Source organism: Artibeus jamaicensis, unplaced genomic scaffold (genome assembly GCF_021234435.1).
Source record: "Artibeus jamaicensis isolate MK-2021 breed Jamaican fruit bat unplaced genomic scaffold, CSHL_Jam_final contig_797, whole genome shotgun sequence".
In the NCBI taxonomy this organism is placed as follows: domain Eukaryota; kingdom Metazoa; phylum Chordata; class Mammalia; order Chiroptera; family Phyllostomidae; genus Artibeus; species Artibeus jamaicensis.
In genome coordinates this window covers 6,874,142-6,891,701 of record NW_026521977.1, presented here as the reverse complement: position 1 = coordinate 6,891,701, position 17,560 = coordinate 6,874,142, and the positions used below count along the sequence as shown (strand labels likewise).

At 40.2% G+C, this 17,560-nt stretch overlaps 1 protein-coding gene across 20 annotated transcripts in view; it reads left to right on the top strand.

The window, feature by feature from the left end:
- Positions 1 to 17,560, top strand: part of SOX6 (SRY-box transcription factor 6) — a 625,241-nt gene that overhangs the window by 577,239 nt on the left and 30,442 nt on the right. For all 20 annotated transcript variants that reach the window (XR_008392936.1, XM_037150551.2, XM_053672994.1 and 17 more), the window contains one exon: positions 2,291 to 2,399. Coding sequence is in view for 19 of the 20 variants with exons in the window: in XM_037150551.2 (XP_037006446.1) it covers positions 2,291 to 2,399 (109 nt within the window). In the remaining variant the exon portion in view is untranslated. The remainder of the gene's footprint in view (positions 1 to 2,290; positions 2,400 to 17,560) is intronic.

The following is a 17,560-nucleotide window of genomic DNA, read 5'->3' as shown; positions in this document are numbered from 1 at the left end:
TATCATGTGTTTCATGGAATATTCTTCCTCTACTTCTACTCTGGCAAAATATTGATATTTTATAAGGAAAGTATCTCTGCAGAAGAATTTTTTCAATGAAGTCAGAAAAATATATGACTTCAGAGACACCATGAATGTGTTAGTGAATGTTTTTGTTATGATTAAAAACAAGCTGATACTATTGAATTGTGAGTGCACTTCATTTTTTTATAAGAGAAAAGATATTATCATCATGTAAGCTTTGTTGTCTTAGGATTTTACAAACCACGGCTTGTAATTTTCCCTCCTCTCCTTCCTTGTCAAAATATTGACATTCTTTCAGGAACTTTATTTATTTATTTAGTATATTACGGAGAATATTTGCCGGTAAAATCAAAGAGAATGAATGACTAGAAAGGTAGCTTGAAATATGCATATTGATAGGTAGCAAGCACGATCTGTTGATTTTCAGAGAAAGTTGTTTTTCCCTCATGAAAATACAGTGAAAGGTTGTTCTTCCAAGAAGGTTGCAGGCATCACCTGAAAACTCATTTTGCATTTAATGTGAGGAGAGCATTCACATGCAAATATTTGAAATGGAAAATAATGTGGTAAAACAAAGGTTGAATATTTTGCTTTCCTGTGGTATTGCTCATCTTTACTTTAATTCTTTTCCTTTACGCCAGGACAACTAAAAGTGCTACTTCAAAAATAGAAAGTGGCTGATGGGAAGCAGCTGTCCTGCCTCCGACAACGTGTGAAACTCCGGCGTGGCTTGTGGCTGCTTTTTGTCGTGGTCCGCCTCTGGGTTAATTTGTTCTTGTGCGGCACTGCTTTCACGTCAGGAGATGCTGGGGCACCTTTTACCTAATCTGCTTTTTATTTCCATTCTGTTTTGTATAAGTGTCGTATTTCAGAGGTGTCCCCACATTGTAACTACTCAGGATTACCCTGTTGGGGAAATTCATGATAATAATTTTGTTGCTAATCTTTCATAGAAATGGTGCTTGAATAAAGCAAGGTTTATGCTGTGTTTTCTTCCAACACAGATTTCAACATATTCCATGATGAAGGGGAACTGGAAGACTTCCTGTGCAATTTGACTGATGGGAATTAATTATAGAAATATAATGATATTCAAAAATAATCATATTAGAAAGCACAACGTAGTGAGACTGTATAAATGAGACAGCCTCTATCAAGTAATTGTATGTTTGCTCCTTAAGAATATTTCCAAGTTTCTAAACATCTTACAGAAGAGAACACTCAGAGTGTTTCCATCTAATGCTGAACATGCTCAGTACAGAACTAGGTCACTGAACAATAGGCTGAACCGCGATCGGCACTCTCCTGCTGCATAATGCATTCAGTATAACATGCAGAAACCATTCCCGGAGCTGCAAGCTGCTATTTCATGTCTGTAAATTCAAGCTGACATGACATTTAATATTGTTTCGTAGTAATGAACAACAAGGTTTCATTCATTCATGAGCCCAACACAAAGCCAAGTTTGAGTCTGGAGAGTAGAGGCAAGAAGGGGACACACACTGTGTTTCCGTAGACAAGAACGCCGAGTTAGTGATGGTCAGTGAGCCCTCTGCCACCAGTCCAGAGTGCTGCAGAGGGAGGATTCACTGTGATATTTCAGGCTCCTGCTTCTAGAACAACTGGTGAACAAGTAAAACACCTCTGGGTTTCCCTCCAATGGTGGCAGGAGTATTTAACTTTCTTAACTCAGGGCTGACTAGAAGTAATACCTCCTTTTCACATCCCAGGAAGTCACAGTTGAAACTCTTAGGCAAAATAATAGTGTCGATACCATCATCTAGTCTGCCCACTATGAAACATTTGGTTTTGAAATCCTCTTGCATAAAATTCTGACTTATATTTCTTCCAGGAATACCAATGCAAATTATGATCTCTAAGTGGGAACATGCCTCTCCCATTAAATAGCAGTACGTATATTTTAATGGGAACTGTTCCTTCAGGTTTTGCACTTTTGGTTCAGACTTCTCGGTGGCATCCCTTTTAGATTGCGAGAGCAAATCCAACAGAGAGAAGGTGCACGGTGCAGCGCGGGCAGGTTTCCTGTCGCGGTTTCCTCTCCTTCCAGGTACTGCGGTTCAGACCTGCCTGTGCTGTCAGGGCTAGAGTAGGCTTCAGTGGACTCTTCCTGACATCCCCGCAGCCCAAGGTGAACAGAAATGATGTTTGTAAATCCAAGTTTTGCCCAGTAAGCAAGACAGAAACTAGAAGGAAAAAGCGGCTGCTTTGGAAGCTAGAATAAGCCTCTAATTTTTCTTCCCTCTAGGAAAGAACGCGCTTTGAGAATTTGGGGCCCCAGTTAACAGGAAAGTCAAGTGAAGATGGAAAGCTGGGCCCAGGTGTCATCGATCTCACTCGGCCAGAAGACGCAGAGGGTGAGTGGCTTTTCTGTAGCTCATTTCTGCTGCTCAGGGTGTTTTGGAAGGTGCATCTGAGTTAGCTAGAGGGAATGCTAGTCTTCATTATGTATTATAGTTGAGCACTTTGAGGAGCAGCTAGATCCTATGTCGCTGCACACAGCAATCCAAGTACTCCCAGGTGCCGTTTTAGTCTTAAAATGAAAGGACCCTCTACGTTCCAATGAACACCAGAATCCTGTTTCATTTACTTCATTGTATTCTTGTAAAAAAAAAAAAAGGACAAACATACAAAAGAGGAATGTTTCAACAACAAATGAAGTGATCTGCAGTTACTATGAAACCATTTGGGGAAGTCAGTGGTGGTCTGAGCAGATCTAGCATAAAATTAATAATGGCTTGGGTGAGGCCCAGCCTGGCGTGGGTGCTGACCATTACATTACTCAAGCCTTTTTGAAAGTCTGCATGGAAAGACTGGCTTCACTCTGTGTGTTTACCCACAACTTTATCAATGCCTGTCTGCTCTTCTTCCCTTTTTGTTTGTTTGTTTTAAAGGCACAAGCAGCAAATCAGCAGAAACTGCTCCCCAGAGGCAGGGTACAATTTATGGGTCTGGTCAGCACCTCAGCAGCGACGTTGCCCAGTTATTTACCATGTCACCACAGAGTAGGGACCGGTCTTCCTGTTGTTCCTTTGGCAGAATCCCTCCCAACAGTCAGGGAAGGTTAATTTGCTCTCCTCAGAATAACACAATACTTGACCTATCTTGGGCCCTGGCTAAAGTCCTTCTTTAGCTTCAGGGGAAGAATCTTTCTATTATTCCTTTTACTGGCAGTATTTCTTCCAGGACCTAATCCCTTGAAAACACATGAAGATGTTTCATAGCAGCATCTGCAGCAGCATAGCTAGTGATGGCTGCAGGCCACCCCAGGCAGTTCGGAAATCCCTGGCAGGAGCACTAACGGCCGCACAGTGTCAGACATTAGGAAATACTTCAGAATTTCCAGAAGGCGAATTTTTCAAACCAGTAGCAGAGACTGATATTTAATAATGATCCCAGGGAAAAGTAGTAAAACAAATCCTGATTAGTACATGTGTATTTGTGTATGGAGGGGTGGGGTGGGAAGGGGGAGAGGACGGGGAGGAAGGAGGGAGGGATAAAGAGGACTCACAACCAGAAATACAGTCTTGTATAAAAAAATGTGTACCAAGAGTATATTGACAATCACGTTCTTTTAAAAAGAATTTATTTATTTATTTTAGAGAGGGGGAAAGAGGGAGAAAAACATCAATGTGTGGTTGCCTCTTGCACACCCTCTACCAGGGATGTGGCCCACGACCCAGGCATCAAACTGGGTTCGATGCCCTAGGCTGGAAATCAAACTGGCGACCCTTTGATCCACAGGCCAGCAGTCAATGCACTGAGCCACACCAGCCAGGACAAGCACATTTTTATAGGCACTTAGAAGTGCAGATTTTTCTCTAGTGAAGAATGAGGTTCCTTAGCCTAGGGAACCAACATTCAGGCCTGGCCCAGCTCAGTTTGGTTGGAAGATTATACCATAAAGTGACTAAATCTTTGACCATATACAATTAAATAATATTTTCCATCACGTTAAAGTATTCAGTGTGGTCATTTTTCAATAAATGAGGAATTACAGAGTTCTATCTTTATTCCTGTTCTGATAGAGGTTTCTTAATCTGTCACTGATCCTTCTTCATTTGGTGTTTTACTGTATAATGGGTGTAACTATAGTAAGTTACCTTTGAGTAATACTAATAATCTAGTTGATGATAGTATGTTCTGGCTTAGTTAAAAAGTATGGTCAGAGTTCTTAATCATTATGAAAGGGAAAAGATGAAAAACCTAACTATAGGAAAAACATGTTGTATAAAAATATCTTTGGAAATCCCACTGAATACCACATTGTCTGGATTCAAACCAACTTTCTGGTTATTTTTTGGAGGGGAGTGGGGGCAAACATTTATCAAACACTTATGTGCCAGAGAATGTGCTAAGTTTTTTAACACACATTTTTAAATGTAAACATCATAGAGCTCTGTAGAGAAGACATTATTATTTTCCCATTTTATAGAGGAGAACTTCGAGGCTGAGAGCAATGCAGTAACTGACCCCGGGTCACCAGCTAACAAGTGTGGAGCTGAGAGTTGATCCCAGGTGGTCTCGCTCCCATCCCCACGCTCGTAAATGCTGTGCTATACTGCACGCCCAGTATGTACAGAGAAGTATGTGGTGCCTTCACTTTCCTGAACTAACTTCATGTGACCTTCCTCAGAATGGCCCATTTCCTCTCCCCTAAATATAGCAAGTCACGCTGTACACAGCTCTGTTCCTCTGTCGCACATGGCAGCGATGCCTGATGGGTGTAATCGTAGAAGGGCCATCGTGGCCCAGGAGCTTAAGGAGCCTGTGCAAACCTCCCCTCAGCAGCCTGTCCAGGGTTGCCATTGAGACCTCATGTGCCTTTGGGGGACTGCGAGTTCGTGAATGGAGTCAGGTTACGTGTGCCATGATACCAACAGCAGCACATGCAGTGCCTTTGTGAGGACTGAGGACTGCAGGGATGGGTAGCAGCCTTCTGCTGACTTCAGGGCATTTCCTGGCATCTGTTCAAGTGTGAGCTGATTGCAAATCCTGCTGGGGTTACAGTTCCTATTAAAGTCAGGGTAGATAACAGGTACTCATAATCCTTGTTCCACTTTGCTCCTCTCCCTGAGCAGGAAGAGTAAGAAGGGACTAAAGTGAAAGAATAAGTAAAAAATTTATAAACTCCTTCTATCAGTCTGTGGTCCTAAAAAGCAAGCAAGCAAACAGGCAAACAAATAATTACTTCTGGAGTGCCTACTGTGTGCCAGCCCCCAAACTAGACACTGGATAAACCAGAGGAAGCAAAACAGATATGTTCCTGACCGCTTGGAGTTGAAACTCTAGTGAAGGAAGGCAGAAGATTTAAAGGAAAATGTAGACAGACAGACAGACACAATTATCCTTGAGAAAAGCACTGAAAAGACTTAGGCTTCTCTGTGCCTCACAGTCACTGAGCGAGGGCTGCCCAGGTGAGCCCACTAAGCGGTGAGCTCCGTGGCTGCAGCCCAGGATGTTGCCCCTTCACAGTCTGTACGCAATCATGTCCACGTTACCTCTGGCCTTCAAACAAAAAAAATTTTTTTTAATTTTCGGCTTTACTGAGATATAATTGATATGCAACATTGTATAAATTTAAGGTGTACGATGTAATGATTTTGTACACAAATATATTGGAAAATGGTTGCCCCAATAAAGTTAGTCAACACATCTATCACCTCACATAATTATCTTTTTTTGTGTGAGAAAATTGAAGACCTGCTCCCTTAACAATTTTCATAGGTATAGTACAGGTCGTTAACTGTGTCGTCACACTGCCCATCACCTCTCCAGAGGTGAGTCATCTCACACCCGGAAGCGTGTACCCTCCAAACAACATCTGTCTACTTTCCCCACCCCCACCCCTGGCAGCCACCATTCTGCTCTGTTTCTGTGAGTCTGGCCTTTTTGGATTCCACGCATAAGTGAGATCATACAGTGTATATCTTTTTCTGCCTGACTTATTTGACTTGACACAGTGCCTTCAAGCATGTTGTTGCAAATGGCAGGATTTCCTTTTCTGATGAGTGAATCACATTCTACTGTATCTATATCATATTTTTGTTATCCATCCATCTGTCAATGTACACCTACGTTCTTTCCATGCCTTGGCTATTGTGAATAATGCAGAACAGCACTCTTAAGGGCCCATGTGCTCCCTCCACTTTTTGCCCCTCTTCCTGTGGGGCTTCTGAGGTGACTAGGAGATAGGACCCCGTTCCAGCCGGGCTTTCCTGGAAAATGCCTGCCAGTCACGAAAACACTGTATCACTTAGTAAGCAACTTGTAGACCTGCTCCGTAGCTCTGAGTGTGGAAGCAGCAAGGGAAAGGTCACCAAAACAGGCAGCTGTGCGTGTGTATTAACCACTCATCAAAATCAAATGACAAAACGATAAGCCAGGAAAACAGAAATTAAAAATATAAAAGGCAAATGCCTTCAAAATTTTATTTTTAAAGTCCAGCTGTTATTTGGCTTGAATATGACAAGACAGCATTTCTTGTTCACCAGGGTATTTATAAAACTACAAATTCATTGGTGCAGGGGGACTTAGGAAACACGTCTAAGGTCTTGTTACACTCGAAGCCGTGGAAGGCTTCATATGTATTGAACGCATAAAATTTTCTAGCTCTTAAATGGGACATGTAAGGAAGAGAGGACTCGATTAGTTGAGTCTGTCACCATGCATTAAGAATGACAAACAGCTGTTTAAGTTTTTATGGATTTTGCGCATGGCATCTCCCCTCCCCTTGTTCTCCTTAGGCGAGAGTGCAGTTCTTATCCCACCTCTCCTGATTTCAGGGTTGCAGAGTACAATAGGAAAAAGCTCTGGTCTGGTTATCGGGGGATTTGGATTGATGCTCTTTGGCTAAATGATGGCAAGCAAGGGACTAATTCCTCTGGGTTTAAGATTCTTTTCTTTTAAAAGAGGTATGTTGAATTCTGCTATGTCGCAGGTCCCTTCCAATCCAAGATTGCTACTAGGATCTTCATAAAACACAGAGTGTTGTTTTTATAAGAAAGGTGTTCTTTTCACAATAATGTCCATGTAGTTTTTTTTTTCCAGAGAAATAAAAGAGGAGATCGATACCTTCGAGGGTATATATGAGCCACTTGCTGAATCAGGTTTTCAAGTCCCTTGATCTTTTCTTTTTGTTGATGAGAAGATCACTTCAGCAGCATTTCTCAAATACCTTTCATAGGCGGGGGTTGGGGGGGACCGGTGGGGGGCTCCCTCCCTTTTCCCCCTCCTCTTTCCTCAGTGGCATGAACAGTGGCTTACCTTCTTTTTTATATTCTTTCTAGTTTGTTTTTTCTCTCTCTCTCCGACTGGGGGTCTCTAGAAGGATTCTTTTTTCTTTTTCTTTTTTTTTGCAGACTAGTTTGGGTAAGAAAACATTCTTGTAACTTCTACTTTAATTCTCAAACTCAATGATCTTGTCCCAGCCTCAGAGGGAGGCTGCCCCTCATTCATGGAAATGGTGCCGACTGAGCTCTGACAGGGAGGAGCAGGACTGTCTGGTTTGGAACTGTAATGCTGATGCCTGCTGGTATTAAAAACGTGCATCAGTTTGAATGGAAATGGATATGTGTACCAATAATAGTCACTTTTAGAACTGTTTCTCTCAGATTTGCTTAGAAGGGTTTTATAGATTTGCACTGAATTTGTGAATTGGATCCCAGCCAAGAATGCCTTAACCCTTCCGAAAGCTTCATTTTTGGGGTGAACTTCTTATTGCTTCTAAGTTTTATATTTCAGAATAACTTTGTTATTGTCAACTTAAGCTCTCTGTTTATAGACAAATAACGGAGGCTGCAACTTTTTCTCTTTTTTTCCTTAAAGAAATGCACTTTTTAATATGAATGTCTCCTCTTACAAATCCCGCTTACCCTTTGATCACACTCAGGAACCCTTTGAAGCTTTTCTCACTCCTTCTGCTCTCCCTGGATCCTTACCCCCGGCAGAAAGGGAGATTGATACAGGTGAGGCGGCAGAGGCGAGCTGCGGTGTAAGTTAGGTGGGCTTTAAAGGCTGCAGCTGTTCTCCTTGGGATGTAAAAGTCATAATTGGCCCAAGCCCACCTGAGTGCAGTGCTTCACGTTGCAACACTTATATTCTCAGAATTTCAATAAAAGAGAGATCATCAAATTTTTAATTCCAGCCAAGATATCCTTTCTTATATTCCTGACAAGTGTTCATCTTACTTCTGTCTAAATACTTCTAATAGTCTAATAACAGAAAATGATTTCCTGAGAAGTTCATTCCAATTCTAATTATTAATTCTTTGTTATTTGTAGCCCAAATTTGCCTCTGCCTCCTTGTTACTTCTACCCATTGCTTCTAGGCTGACTTCTGGATTCTAACATAATAGGGCTTACCATTTTCCCACATAACATCTTTTCAGATATTTGCTCAAGGACTAGGAGACTTAAATTCTAGTTGTTTCACCCTAAGCAAGTCACTTTCTTTTCTTGAGTTTTCTCATTTGTAGGTGAGGAATTTGGTTTAGGTGATTTCTAGTTGACAGTCTTTTTTAATATTCTTATTTTATTTCCAAGTAATTGAAATCATTTACCTTTAAGTCAGTTAGAATGTAACAAGTATCAGTTAGGGACCACACCATTTTTCTAAATAAACAAAATTAATATATATACCATGGGTGAGATATCTTTACCCAAGAAGGTATCCAAGTACTAGAGTCTATACCAGGAATACAAGGTGGGAGATTGCACAGATTGAAAGAAAAGACCCATGTAAGTCAGAGGGAGCACTGCCCAGAGCTGTGCTGTGGGCTTATGGGTCTTGCCTTCCATAACTTCCTGAAACAGTGTTTCCAGGCGTGCTGGAGAACTGCACAGGCAAAGCAGGCTCTCTGGAACCAGCAGGCTGGGGCCTGAGCCAGGATGTGTAGCTAGGGAGGCCTAAAGCGTGGTGAAGACTGAGTAACAGCCACGCAAGCAGGGAGATAAGCAGAGTTCACAAAGCCCTTGGCTCCAGACTAACTCTGTTGTATGAGTATCACAGAAATGTATTTTACTGTGGATATAAACAGTTTTAGAGGATCCTGTGCACCAGTTTATATCAGCACTATATATAAAGTGCAGCTCACTTAAACAAGCAAATAAACTTCTCTTAAAGATATATATTTGCTATGTCTTAAAAGCTCCCAAATAACTTTTAATGTTTGTAGAAAACAATTTCCATTGAGCTCTCCAAGTGATGGATAGTCCTGATGGGGCAAGAGTGTGGAATGTCAGGATTCTTGTATGACTCCATTCCCTAATACTCCATAAAGGGAATGCACCCTGCTTCTCAGAGGTGCTTAAGCTAGAAAGCCTAGTCAAAGACCCAGACTCTCTTTGGTGAGGAACCTAGCCCTGCCCAATAGCTGGCTTTTCACTGGCTGGCCTGCTTTAAAGAAGTGTCAATGACAGTGTGTGTAACCAACATACATACACACACACACACACACACACACACCTGCTTTGTGACTGAATATCCTCTATCCCGGAAAAGAAATACCTGCCTGTGCCATTGCTGAATCACACAGGTGTGCGTCCCAGTCTTGCTACACCAGCTGGGAGCTGAAAGACTAACACTATCTACCATGAACACTAGACCCAAGAAAAGAGCAGCCAACATTTGTTCCCAGTGGGACTGTAAAATCAGTTCATGCTTCATCAGGTATACGTATGTCTGCTTCACATACCAGTGCATTAGAATAAACCCCAGCCAATAGAGGTCTATCTCTGCGTTTGGATTGACTGTATGTATACCTTTTGAAAGATGGACCTCATCTAGTTCCTTGTCCCAGAATCCCCTTCTCTTGGCAGCAAGAGCCACTTCACTTCCCATCTACAGGTTCTGGAATTCAGCCCGACCTTAACTGATGGGATTTTAAGAACATCCTGCCAATTTGGAGTGATCTTTAAATTCTCTCTGCCTAAGGTTAGAAGTGGATTTGAGACCAACCTTGCCCCCCTTCTTTTCAAGTTTTGATAACTGTGCTTCTAACTTATTCCCAAAAGTCAAGAATCCATTGGCATTGCATTATACCAGAGACTATGGCATATAAGAGTGGCCTGTAAAAGTAACTCTGAACTAAAACTTAATGTGGACAGAAGAATTTCATAGAAGTTTTAATATATTCAACCATTTAAAATTTATACTAAAATACAAGTTTGAGCTTACTGGTATATTGATATATGTGAGGTCTGTCCAGAAAAAGTCTAGCCATTGTTAATATAAAGAGAATGGCTTGCATGACATCAATGTAACCTGGCAACCAAGGAGAGTGGACTAGAATGTGCATGTGTGAACAATGATGACTTCACTGTACTAGTCAGTAAGGGCGGTAGATGCCACTGAGTGAGCATGTGTACTGTGTGGCCATTGAATTCAAAATGACTGAATGAGCAAAAAGACGAATCTGCATCAGATTTTGGTTACGTTTGAACATTTCTCCATGGAAACTATTCAGATGATTCAGAAGGCCACGCTGTGGGCAACTGGTGATTGACAATTTCATCACAACAATGCTCCTGCTCACGCACCACGTCTTGTGCAGGGTTTTTGGTGAAACATGACATCATCCAGGTGACTCAGCCCCCCTACAGCCCAGATTGGGTGCCCTGCAACTTCTGGCTTTTCTCTAAACTAAAATCACCTTTTTAAGGGAAAAGACTTCAGACCATCAGTGAGATTCAAGAAAATACAATGGGGCAGCTGATGGTGATTAGGAAAACTGCGTAAGATTCTACAGGACCCACTATGAAGGGGACTGAGACATCTTTGTCCTGTGTAAAATGTTTCTTGTATCTTGCATCGTCTTCAGTAAATGTCTCTAGTTTTCATATCACATAGCTGGATACCTCCTGGACAGTTTTTGTACATGTGTGTATATGCGTGTGTGTGTATATATACACATCAGGTATATATATTTTCATGACAGAGAAATCACTTCATATTGCTTTTAGTATAAGCTCACATTTCACTGGGAAGATTGACTCTGCATGGGGCAGAAGGAAAATGCTAATGCTAATCCATGCTGCAGAGTTGTAGAACTGTTACTGGGGGAGAAAGGAAAAAACAACTGTCCACAATCCTTGCCTTCCATTTGTTACTGTCTCATTGTCAATAATCCTAATCCTTTGTTATTCCAGTGAAAAGCTGATTCATAAATTTACAAGATAATAATTTCTCTCTCTCTCTGGCTCAGACTGAGCAGCACACATAGTCTGGTTACAGCTCCTCCTGGCTACAGTCCCTGGGAAGCAGGGACATGTGAGATGGTCTTTCTTGGTTGGGTCTTATGCATTTTCAATGTGTTTTAGTTCTGTATCATTGAAACCCTTTAGAAATACATTTTTAGCTTTTGGAAAGAAAAAAGGTTCCATTAAGTAGTAAATTGCACTCCCTGGCTAACTTGTGGGTTCATTTTATCATTACCCTAACCAGCCAGACTGTACAGTATAGGAAACATCACCCAGGTATGTTTAGAAAGACTAGAAAGGGAGCAAATATGTTCAAGTTAGCCACCTGCTGTGTTCTTGGTACTGGAATAGACATCCTACTACTGGAATAGACATTCTACTACTTCTTTGGCCATTGCTATTGCTGCTATTTCTAAGGGCAATTACTGTTTAGTGAGCGGCTACTGGGTTCTAATCACTGTGCTAGGAAATTTACATTCCCGATTAATCCTCATGAGGATCCTGCCAAGTAGAAATATTAGCTCTCTTTTATAAGGAGATAAAACTACAGTTTAGAGAAGGGAAATAATTGACCCAAGGTTACTTAGGAAATATCCATTCTACAGTTCAAACCCAGATCTGTGTAACTACATAGTAACTGAGCCACACCAACTCCCATTTTTCTCTAAGATGCATAGATGGAGTTGGTTGCTTTTGTTGGAGTCGTTTTCCCTTTTGATTTTCATTAAAAAGTAGAAAAATAAATGAGAAGTAGGGATTTGTGAAAGGATTTTTTTAATCTTTCAAACTATAGAAATATTAGGTACCTTTCGAATATTTTCACCAGATTCAGATTCACAGGGCACACAAATTTTGGTGGGCCATAAAATCGAGCTGATTACCCAAAATCCTGGAGCCATCTCCTTCTAATATTGTCTATTTCCATCTCCCTAACATAATAAAAATTAGTTTCTATTGCACCCATGACCTACATCTCACATTTTAATAAAGGCAGTTTCCTTAGAACAAATGAAATGAAATGAAGAAAAGAGTTAAATTAATTCGGATCAAGATATTTAAAATTAAGTCTGAATGTCACTGAAACAATTCAGTTGACTGTTTTAAAAATTCATTTTGACGGCAAGTGTGAAACTTTGGGGATAGTTACATTTGAGTTCATATGATTTTGCCATTAATTAACTGTGAGACTGGGCCAATTTAACTTCTCTAAACCTCTGCTTCAGGAGTATGGATTAGATGTTTTTTGATATTCTCACATTAAATTTTTCTAGCTTTATGAGCATATTTTACCCATTTCATAACTCTGCTGTTTAGGGGAGGTCCCATCACATGCCCGTTTGAATACGAGTTTCAGTGCATATATATCTACACACTCCCTACTACAGCATTACCATAATTCTCAGACTGAATATTTCCAAAAAAGCTCAGAGTTGCTTTACCATCCTTTCAAGACTCCCCCAAATTAAGAAGGCCGGGGTTTCAGAACTGTGTAGTGTAGGAAGTCAGTAAAAGAAGATTAGAGCCAATGATCTCCGAAGCCCAAACAACTATGGGTACAATTTCCCAGCGAAACCATTTTTATTTTATAGAGAGCTTGAACAGGCAAGGTACTAACAGAATATCAGAAATAAAATAGGATTTATACAAAATCTGTCCTCAGAAATTCCCAGGCTTTAATGTAACATGTAGACATCTGAGTCTCTCTCTAAAGTTCTTACTCTCAAAGATGCCCACTGCTCTCTACTGTGACATTTCACTACTTACCTTCTGCCAGCTTGTGTTCCAGACCCTGGGGAAGCAGTTATTATTAAGACACAATGCAGCCTATGCCCCTTTGGGATGTGCAGGCTAGTGACGAAGGTAGGCACGTTTGGTTGGTAATTTGGATAAACTATAGTAAAGGTTAAGGTAGATGTAGGCACAAGGTGCGGTGGGAGCCTAAAATTCTCAGCCCATTCATGAGTCTATGAATGAATGACTGCAAGGTGAACAGGAAATTCCAGGAAAATGAAAAGTATGAATTCTTAGTATAAAACAATACCTTGTATAGAGAATTAGAAGTAGTTCAGTATTATAAAGCCAAAAAAGTTACAAGTAGACTGTCAGGGACGGAACTAGAGACTTAGGTGGGTACGTCATAGACAGCTTTGTACACTATACTAAGAGTTTGGACTTTATCTTTTGGGCATTAGGGAGCCATTGAAGACTTTTAAATACAGGAGCCGTTTGGTCAGTGTTACATTTATGATGGATCACAATGGTTAAAATTAGAAAGAACCTTTTGAGTGGGGACTAGGGACTCCAAACTGAAAGTAAGACTATCAGCGAAAAGGCTCATTAGTCCAGAAAAGAGAGTGAGTCTAAGGCAATCGAGTGATAAGGATAGAAGCAAAAGGGTGAATTTAGTGGTAACTTTGTTAACTAATGCTGAGATTTGCTTCACCTTGGTTTGTATTTCTTAATTTCATGTAGAGTCTATGGTAGTGTATTGAGTTGGATGAATTCAGAAGCTGCTGAGCAACATGAATTATTTAGTCTACCAGCTTTTCACCAGCCTCTGTGTTCTCCATGGGAATCGACTTGAATCTGAGCCTGGTTCTCTGAAAACTTAGGAGGCCAGACCTATTATTGTCTTACTTCATTCACAGTAGCCTCTGGTTCAAATGTGAATGATGTCTTTTTGCCTGGTTTAACGGCCTGTAAGCCTTCCTCCTGTGCATACAAGCGCCAAATAGATAGTAGGTGCAATATTTGATATTTTCTGTTACTTTCAGATCACTAAAAGAAAGAATCACATAAGTTATCCCAGTTGCCCTTGGAGCCTAGTGTTGAAACAATATAAAGGACTCTGTTTAGCCATCTGTGTAAAGCACATATAACTTGAGAATTTAAAAAAAGTCAACATGGGCACCAAAACTGAAAGCAAGAGACTCTTGAAAATACAGACTAGTATATCACTGGTTAGAATTTCCTTCATTTTGCAAAGCCACGAGCCACATGCATCAGCTCACCGCAAAGTCATTAGGCCTTTTTAAGCTCAGATGAAAAACATTAACAAATACCACAAAGGCTTTAGTATAGCCCCTTTGTTCGCTCACATATGGCACTTTATAACTCCTGCGCCACTCTGGTCGTGTGTTTGTTTAAGCTACCTCCATCAGGCTGGTCCTGAAAGAACAAAAGACATCTTGAGCAATCCTAAGCAGGAAATGGGCTAATCTAAACATGGTTTGTGACACTTTAAGTCGAATAGAAGGGGGAGGGATTGATTAGTCATTAATGTCCGATTGGCTCCATATGGATGTTGCAATAATAAAGCCCTTTTTTCAGAGCAGTAGCAGAGTTATTGAATTAGAGGTTTATGTTTCCTTAGAGCTGACCTTAGGGAATTCCCTTTTGGTTCTTCTTGTTGATCTTTTAAGAGAATGGAGTTTCCAATAGGAAAAAATAGAAGCCTTCTCCACAATAACACTTGCTCATAATCCTGCAACCACGGAATGCAGTCATTTAGCATAATTTTAATCCCTGCTGTAACTTCAGTTGTTAGTGCTTTCTCTGCATGTTCCTGCATCTTGGGTGGGGCAGTATTTCTATGACCAGTTAGATAGTGACATGAATTTCATAAGTAGTAATGGGCTCCTCTACTGTGCTTAGCTGTGCCGAGAAATATTCTTACAGGGTGAGAGCAATGTTCCAAGGAGCAATGGGCTTTGAAAGCCAGAGGTATTTCAGATCACTGAATAGGACTGGGGAAGCTTTGGTGTAGGAGAAATGCACTGGACTGAAAGGTAGACCTATGCCCTAGATCTGGCTCCGCTTCTTCAATTGGCAATTCTCGGTGATTTCCGAGAAAGGGGACACAACTCTCTGAGCCTTGGTCTCTTCATTTATAAAATAGGACAAATATATCTACCCTCCTACCTATTTCAGTGGGTTATAAAGAGGATTAAAAAGATAATGTATTTACTGAAAGCACTTTGTAAATATTATTATATGTAAAATATGATAAAACTGAAGCAGTTCTACTTTGGGCAGGGTTCTTTGGAAAAGATGACAATGCGGGGAAAAACAGAAAGCAGCAGGGAAAGAGGACTGACTCTGTAAAGCAGCCCCAGACATGAGTCTGGGGGAGCTGAGCAGGGCCGTTAAGAACAGGACACTGCATAGGGTTGCCGGGAGTCACAGTCGACTCAGTGGCGTGTAACACAAAATCACTTAGCACACCTCATGTTCCTATCCTGTAAACTGGTATCGGGTCTACTATAGTCAAAAAGGTGAACTGCTCTTTGAAGAATTACTTTGGTACTCTGACTAGTGACATGTGCTTCCAAGGTGCCCAATGGAAATTTTTCTTTTCTTTTCTCTTTTCTCCTCCCTCCCTCCCTCCCTCCCTCCCTCCCTCCCTTCCTTCCTTCCTTCCTTCCTTCCTTCCTTCCTTCCTTCCTTCCTTCCTTCCTTCTTTCCTTCCTTCCTTCCTTCCTTCCTCTCTAGTTTATTCACTAGATTACTTGGTATAGATAAGTTCAATAATTGAGGTAAGGAGGATATTTGTTTTTAGTGAAATTAAAAATCTTAAGGTAAAAACAGGGCAGTGAAAATTTGCCCATGGCTTTCCTCTACATTGGACACATGAAGAATGAACACCTTAATCAAAGTACCATAGGTAATTGATTTTTGTTTCTGTACCACTGATTTTTATTCTTTCACCAACTTCTAGACCAGAATGGCTATGTCACCCATATTTTGCACTTGCCTTCTTTAACTCATGACGTCTTTCAGTAGATCGTTCTGTGCTAACTTATCCAGCTAATCTTTTATAAAAGGCACAGAGAACAAACCATGCTCTTCACCCCTGGCATCTCTTCTTCTCAGAAGATGAACACATCATTCCCCTAATGATTAAGCCTCTTGCTCAGATATGAAATGTATTTTTCTGTGAAGTAAGTCACTAAGATAGCCAGATGAGTTGTTTTGTTTGGTTTGGTTTTGGTTTTTTAACAAGAAGAAATCAAATTTGAATTCCAAGCAGCCTTCTTATAATGAAAGTAAATTCATATTCTGACATGGGCAGGAATGCGAAGTTTGCAGAACTTCCATATTCATAGATGGGCACCTGTCAGCCATGCTTGCAATATAGGGAATTAGACCTCTACAATATTAAGATAGATTTGGTAGGATAAACCTGGTGAAAAAATACGACCTGCATAATATTAGTATACTCTTCCTTCCTAATTGTTTATGCCCCTTTCTAAAATTCTTTCATCTTCCACATTTTTGTTTCTGATGCATGCATTATCATTTATTCTCTATTAACCCAAATAAGGGCCTATCAAATGTATATAACTCTTTTCCAAAAATCCCTCGGGAGAAAAATCACGTATTCTGTTGATAAGCTGAAGTAGTCTAAAATACTGTGATTGTCAAGCAGCCCAATGGTTTATATTCATGTTTCTTTTTTTTAATACTCATAAGCCATTTTTCCCTAAAAAGAATTAAAAAATAATTCTTTTTGGTTTTTCCAAAAAGATCTTTTTGAGTTGAGATCTTTTTGAGTTGACAAAGTCCTGAAAATGCCACATACTCGAGTCCACAAAGAAAAGAACGTTCCCCAAAAGGTCACTTTGTTTGGTTGGTTTTCTGTTTTATTTTTATTCTTTTATTACATCTTTAAAAAAACAAGTAAGAGATAAAGCAGTTTTATTTTGAATAGTAGTATCTCTATTAACTATTATAATTTGTTTATTCTTTGGTTATTTTCTATCTTATGAATAAAACTGATATTCTTATATAAATCTATTTCTGAAAAAAAGTTTTCATTTGTTTTCAGTGAGTATCTAGGAGCAGAATTGCTGAGTGTATTTTTCTTTATAATAAACTGCCAAACTGTTTTCCATGATGGGTATGCCAGTTTACGCCTCTACCATCAATATAGGAGTTCTGGCTGCCCTGCATCCCTGCCAGCATTCAGTGACCTGAACTATCTCAGCGAGTGGGGAATGATGTAGCATTGTTGTTTTATATTTCATTTTCCTGAGTACTAATGACATGCACTTCTGTTCCATGTGCTCGTTGGTCCCCACTATATCTTCTTCCGTGAAATGTTTGTTCAAGTCTTTTACCCAGTTTTAAATTAGATTGTTTATATTTTTTTGTTTTTGTGAAGATCTTTATGTATTCTTGATACAAGGTCTTGTTAGATGTGTGCATTGTGAATAATTTTTCCAGTCTGTGCTGTGACATTTTGTTTCTTTAACAATGACTTCTGATGAGCAGGGTCTTAATTTTGATAAAACTTCATTTGTCACTTTTCTTGTCTATTT